Genomic DNA, 6,908 nt, shown 5'->3' on the forward strand with positions numbered 1-6,908 from the left:
TGTACACACAAATGGTTTTTGTGCTAGTCGCCACTAAGTTGTTCTTAAGGCATTGGACAGAGTCATCCAATTGTGAAAATACGCAAAACACAAAAGAAGAGAAATCATGTGACGGAAAATTTTGGAGATCAAGCATCATCCATCGTGTGGGATGATCCGCAAGAACAATAATAACAAGATTGTTCAGAGAGTAGTCACCAAGAGAAAAACTACAGTTGAAATGGTTCTTAAGACTTGAAAGATCACAACTTTGTCTCCACGACGTGAAAGCCTCTTTGTGTTGACTTTTACTTTAACAACTTTTTTCTCCTTTTCGGGTTGAAATGTAGAATTGATAATTTCCTGTCCTAGAAAATGTTTAGTAAGTAAATAAAATTCAATGCTTCTCGAAACACATTGGTCTTAGACAGTTAAACAATATATACCAGTCTTTTCTTTTGGTCAATGCGAAAGAAAATTCCATTTTTGAGTCTCCCAATCGTTTTATAAGTTTGAATGAAACAAAAACCTAACCAATAATGAACAAACAACAACAAACAAAAATGTATATTATTTATTAATTATTTACAAGGTTACAAGGTGTGAAACAAAATTGTTTATTCTCTATAAAAAAACAAAAGCAAAGGAGATGAGCGTCTTTTGGGGTGGGGTGAGGTACTACGAATTGAAACTCAACCCCTCCATATTGTAATGCAAATTTCTCAATAAAAATAGTAATTAAATCATTTTGAATTCAGAAAAAAACTGAAATTATAGTCTAAACCTGAATTTGCAGTTACTACTTCTAACCCTGATCACATTGTTAGCAGCCAAGCTATCAACGGATACACTACACCTCACCATGAACTTTACTTCCATCAGTTTTAATTTCCCGAGTTTGATCCGAACCGGTTGTGTAACTCTAATCCGCAACGGTATACTTTCGGTTAACCGTTGTTGCTCTTGCAGTGTCGCCATTAAACTGGTTGCATTCCTAGTATAACCAGTCATTTCTACGAATATAATAGTCGTATTCTCATGTCCTTGGTAGAATTTCGGCAACGACCCTGTAGAGGCATAATAATAATATCATGTTTTGGTTTTCTTATAAATAAATTTAAACAAAACAAATAAAATATCATAGTCAACAAACATTTTTGACGTACCATTGCTAAGTCTGGTTTGCATGTACAAGACGCTAATTCTGCTTCCGTCTTCATAGTAGATTCCAATTTTCTCGTTGGGATTCTTGGCGGTAATGGTGACGTTAAACGCAGTGGACAAACTGGAATCTTGGTTAAACGTAAACCGGGTGAGCAGTAACCGGTCGATATTGTAATCCGGTAACTTCGGTCTAAATACAAGGTAGAGAATACCAACGGCCGCTCCAACGATGACAATAAGGAGGAAAATAACTAGGAGCGTGTAACACACGCACCTACAGCAACAGCTTCCTCTCTTCTTCCTCCGAGGAGTATCCAACAGTGGTGGTTGCGTCACAGATTCTTTGGTCGGGTCACCGTGTTCTGATCTTGAGGAGCCACGTGGGACTAGAGGAGCCGTTGGATGTGCCGGAGGTAGAGCTTCCGGGTCGCTCACCGGATGAATTTTCTGGTGATCGGACATGTTTTTATGTGCTTGAAGATTGGTTTATACGTTTTAGTAATTAAAATTCAGGTACTCTTTAGATTTTTGGGCAAATGAATGAAGAAAGATTTAATGGAGAGAGGATCCTCTTCACGTTTTCTCTAGGTTAATGGTATTTATAAGCTGGTTGGTGTTTTGTTTAATACGTATGCATGTATGTATGAAAATTAAAAAAGTAGGAAAAAGAATCTGCTTGACGGAATAAATTAAACATTTAATTTTTAAGACAAAACGTGTCTTTCTGAATTCCTTGTACCCTTATTGAACCGTAATCGTCAACCGTTGGATAGTTTTGGGTTAAACCAAGAATAACTAAGGGCAAATCTCCAAAATAGCACATTTCTAAGTTTATATCACAAAAATAGCACTCAAAAACTAAAATGACCAAAATAGCACATTTCTAAGTTTATTCTTTGAAAATTTTAATTTTTTTCTTTTTCAAAATTTGAAATCTTATCCCCAAAACCTCATTTCTCAACTCTAAACCCTAAACCCTAAACCCTAAACCCTAAAAACTAAACTCTAAACCCTAAACCCTAAACTCTAAACCCTAAACCCTAAATCCTAAACTCCACCCTTTAACTCTAAACCCTAAGTTTGTGACTTTTGATAAAACATTAAATGATATTTTTGTGACTTTTGACCTTGAGTGCTAGTTTGAAAACAAAAACTTGATTTAGTGATATTTTTTTCTTTTTCTCAATAATTAACTCGATGTCAATTCTGGGTTCCGCAGACGCTAGGATGAAAGTTCGTGCATAGTAGCAACGGGTCTAATTGAAAACATATGTATTTTAATTGAAAACATATGTATTTTAATTGAAAACATATATGGGTTCTTAAAATTAATTTAACTGTTAATTGTATACTTTACGAAGTCTAGAACCTTTAATATTGTAATTTGTTCTGAGAAGGTCCATTAGGAGAACCCGCATGAGGTTCTTAATTTTTTTTTTTTTTGAAATTAAATTATTAAATTTAAATTTCACAAAACTTATAAATTATTGGATTTCATAAAATTCAAACAAATATAACATAAAAGCATATTAAAAATAGAAATACAAATTTATAATTAAAAATCTTAAACAAATATAAAAGAAATGTATAAATCTAGTTGGTACTTGGAAAACCATCTAATCTAATAAAATAGAAGTACAAATATAAACTAACCCTTAAACTTGCATAATATTTACAAACCAATGCCACTGAAAATTAGATAAACTTACATTTAATTAATCATTGTTTTTCCTATTTTATTAAATCATTTCCTAAATCCAACTTAGTAAAAAATTTGTGATCAACATATTTCATTAAACGATTTAGCTAAATTTTAGGAAAATTCAAATTTTTAAAACGTTTTTAATAGTATAATATAATATTTCCTAAGTATCATATAAATTCCACATATTTAGTTTGTAAGGCTTAAAATATATGTATTTTAATTTTTTTTAAATATTTGTTTAACCATTACTATTAATTATTTTAAACAATAAAATCTATATATGCTACAGTTTAACTATTTTTGATTTACTTGTAGAATAATATGGATTTTTTATAATATATCTAAATGTTGCATAAAATATATATATTTCAAATATTTCTCAAATACATTTTTATTCATTTCAGTCACTATTAATTATTTTCAACAATACATTTATCTATATAAAGTTTTAAATATCATAAAATTACTTGTAGAATAATATTTAATGTTTATAATAGAATATGTGTTTTCTGATGTATCTAAATCTCACCATATGACCCATATATAATCAAAATATTTAAAATATTATAGAGTTGGGAAACGATTTCGTGTTAAAAGAAACATTACTCAAACACATCAATGGTTAAATGTTTGTCGAAAGTTTAATATGACGCATGAATCAAAATTTCTTTCCAACATGTACACTATTTCACTATTATGTTTATAAAAATTTTAAAATATGATAAATATTAAAATATTAACTAATAAACATTTAAATAATATTTTATACAAAACTAAAAATAAATACCCGCACGGACGTGCGGGTCAAGCTCTAGTATACCTTCATATCTGAAGAAAAGTTTCCAACGGTTTTCTTGTAGCCACCTTTCTTGAGATGGAAGTTCAACCATTTGAGTCAAAATCACCGGCCCTGCACAAAATGTTCAGGATCATGAACAGACTATTATAATAAAAAGGAAATAGTCAAGCTTAATATTCTAAAACTCAGAAATGCAACAGATCTCACTCATGGAGTTGCGATTCATGAGGATTACATTTCCAGACCTCTATGAGTTCCCTATTGATGTTCAGAATGTATCCAAAATAGAAGAAAAGGACTCACCAGTGCATAAATAACGATGAGCTGAAAGAAAATGATTAATAAAGAGAGTCAATCGGTTGAAAACCCTAAACAAATGAAAATACCTATGATTTGACTCATTTGTCTCTATGGAAAAAGGTATAACATTGTGGGATTTAGGGTGTTTGGTTAATTAGGATAAAAGTGTAGTGTATGGGGTGCAATTTCCCTAATAAAAATATACCCAAATAAGTGTAACACATATATCCAGACATGCTCAAGATGAACATGTTTGCACATGTATCCATGGAATCCAAAGTTTTTTTAACACCTGACTCTGCAGTGAAAACAAAAGAATCACAGATGACAATAAATGGAAGATTGTTTCATGCAGAGGATTGCCAGTGATTGATGTGAAATTGCGGCGAGACATTCCTCCGAGTCCGAGGTAGTAGGAGCACTACAAAAGAGAAGTTAAATATTAAGAAGAAGCATTATAAAAGAGTCATAGAGATTGCAGAAAACAGAGTGAGACTAACTCGCTGGTGAAGTTGATGAAGGAGCTGAACCTACAGACCCAGAGAGGAAGAGGAGAATGATGATACCCAGAAGCAGAAAGTAATCCCTTTTCTTCATTGAAGTCACATACTGTCTCTACCTTGAAACATCTCCGTGCTTTGATTCTAGGAACCGATGCTGCATACACAAAAAAAAAGATGAATACAATTTGATTCAACTTGCAATCAATCGAACAATCAACTCGCAATCCCTAATTTCGCTTCTCAAACAAAAACCCTAATCATTACCCAACGAAACCAAATTTCAATTCCAATGAGATTCACAAACTTCAAATCATTACAAAAAACACAAAGAATTCGAACCTTCAAGATGATTTTATGGATAGATTTGGAGAAGGAGAGACAACGAGATTTCTCACACAAACAAAAACCCGACGGAGAGAGAGAGACGACCAATAGAAACAAGAAGCCAATACGTGTATGCCATGTAGGCGGTTCTTACCAATTCTATTTACCCTTAATTAAGCACCTGTTCTAACTAATTAATGTATTTTTCATTTATTTATTTTCCATTTTTCCTTTAGAACTCTTCCTTAGATACACCGATGGAGGTGCTCCTAGGACTTCTTTTTTTGGGGTCATCATCATGAACTAAGATTAGGACAAAAAAAGAGAGCAGAGTGATTAGGACCAGTGGCTGACCCAAGAAAAAAAAATATGTGGGGTCAAAAAGGCTTTTTAAAGTGTTGTTGAGTCACGAACCCCTTTTCTGCGGATGCATTCCTACAACAGTATCTAACCACTACACCACAAATGATAATCAAAAATAGCTTATAAATTATTATCTTTTTTGTTATTATTTGTGGTGTCAACTGACACCATAAATCAACAAGTGGGTCCGTCACTGAATAGGACCGTGTATTAAAAATCGAAATTTTGTAGTCACATTTGAAATCGTAAGAACCAAAAAGATATATAATTTTTCCATAGCATAAGATTTATTTTCCAAACTTTCTTTCGATTAGATTATCCTCTTTAAGGTTTCTTAAAAAAAAAAAACCTAAGAATAAAAAACTTACAAGTATCTCTCTTAAGCTTTGTAAAACTGATACGATCTTGATCAGCTCGACCATCATCCAACATGGATCGAACATCGACAAGGATGAAACAAGTGATCTAATCATCGATCATGCCAGTTCAACCGGCAATCACGGTGATATGGGCGATCCGAGAGTGCAATCAAGAAAGCTTAGAGTGGAACTAAAGGTTCATGAGCCCAAATGGATCAACTATGGTCACTTTACTCGTCCAAGAAGTCAAAAAAGAAGAACTTGGTCGAGCCAGATCAAGCTTGGAACGAGCTAACTTGGAAGATGGTCGATACTTCATGACTATCGACCCATTCGTCCATAAGAGTCCATTTGATAGATCACTGATTCCCTTATTGGTTTATGAATTTATGAAGAACTAAACTCATTTCTACTCAGTTCTAAGTCATGTTTGGTGGGTAATATCCTTACAATCAAATCTGGTTTATCTATCTCCGTCCTATCTTGTGGAAATCCAATTACATGGAATAAAATGTGTAACGGAGATCCATGCTTTTTAAATATATGTGGATGAAGTAACTTGTTGAACTGAATTTGAAAGTTTTTTCTATTTTTAGTTTTTCTTAAATACAATACAACTGGAAATTAAAATGTAAAAAGAAAGAAAATACAACAAAAGGTCAACCAGAAAATAAACCACAAGCCAAATACATGCGGACCGGGCTAGTATGAAACCGAAACAAACTGACTAGAGGACAAAAGAAAAGAATCGGCCTGAGAATTAGTTTGAAAGGTAATATTGGAATTTGTTTGTATTGACGAAATTATCTTACACATGTATTTTTTTTTTTCTGAACCACTATCTTACACATGTATCTAATATAACTTTTTCTTACAATAAAATAAAGAAAAGTATCGTTTGTGGCAGCTATGAAACGGAACGAATCTGTGTGTATGGTCCACTTTTAGATCCTTTACTTTCGTCTTGCTCTATGCTTTTGGAATTTCCCTTTCTCCTTCCTCTGCGGTAACATATAGGACTTTTTTTTGGTAACTACATATAGGATAATGTTGTAAACTTAAGGATTTAGAACCGTAAGTTTCTGTATATTATTAATCAATAAGTGTTCCCTTTATATATGGATTACAAGAGAGATAAATGGAAATACAATAATAGAAAAAATTACAAATCATAAACATAAACGAATTAGGAAATATGCAAGTTGTAGCCGCCTCTCTCTCCTCTCCAAGTCTCGCGGCCGCCTCTCTCTCTCTAGGGTTGGGCCGTCTCTCTCTCTCTAAGTGTATGGGCCGATTATGGACCGGACCGGTTATGGACATCCACCAATTGATTTATAACACTCCCCCTTGGATGCCATAACCATACATAAATTGTAATACGCTTAATGTTGCCTCATTAAAACCTTATCAGG

At 33.0% G+C, this 6,908-nt stretch overlaps 1 protein-coding gene across 9 annotated transcripts; it reads right to left on the reverse strand.

The window, feature by feature from the left end:
- Positions 1-531: 531 nt before the first annotated feature.
- LOC106392178 (NDR1/HIN1-like protein 6) lies at positions 532-4,939 on the reverse strand. 9 transcript variants are annotated; one of them, XM_022705149.2, is made up of 6 exons: positions 4,790-4,939; positions 4,448-4,604; positions 4,240-4,368; positions 3,669-3,758; positions 1,146-1,590; positions 532-1,046 (listed from the first exon to the last, which is right to left on the reverse strand). In XM_022705149.2, exons 4-6 carry the CDS (start codon positions 3,672-3,674, stop codon positions 751-753), a joined length of 747 nt encoding a protein of 248 aa, XP_022560870.1. In that variant the 5' UTR covers positions 3,675-3,758; positions 4,240-4,368; positions 4,448-4,604; positions 4,790-4,939; the 3' UTR covers positions 532-750. The 9 variants fall into 9 exon arrangements, with proteins under 9 accessions (XP_022560870.1, XP_048616531.1, XP_022560868.1 ...); XM_048760574.1 differs by adding an exon at positions 3,855-3,971 and having other exon boundaries at positions 1,146-3,758; positions 4,153-4,368; XM_022705147.2 differs by having other exon boundaries at positions 3,855-4,368.
- Between the last annotated feature and the right edge of the window lie 1,969 nt (positions 4,940-6,908).

Source organism: Brassica napus, chromosome C6, assembly GCF_020379485.1.
Source record: "Brassica napus cultivar Da-Ae chromosome C6, Da-Ae, whole genome shotgun sequence".
Lineage (NCBI taxonomy): Eukaryota > Viridiplantae > Streptophyta > Magnoliopsida > Brassicales > Brassicaceae > Brassica > Brassica napus.

Bases quoted from the DNA above. Each gene is read 5' to 3' on its own strand.
- LOC106392178 (XM_048760575.1), bottom strand. From the start codon at position 1,605: ATGTCCGATCACCAGAAAATTCATCCGGTGAGCGACCCGGAAGCTCTA. The intron at 1,047-1,145 runs GTACGTCAAAAA...ATGCCTCTACAG, and splicing joins GCAAACCAGACTTAGCAATG to GGTCGTTGCCGAAATTCTAC.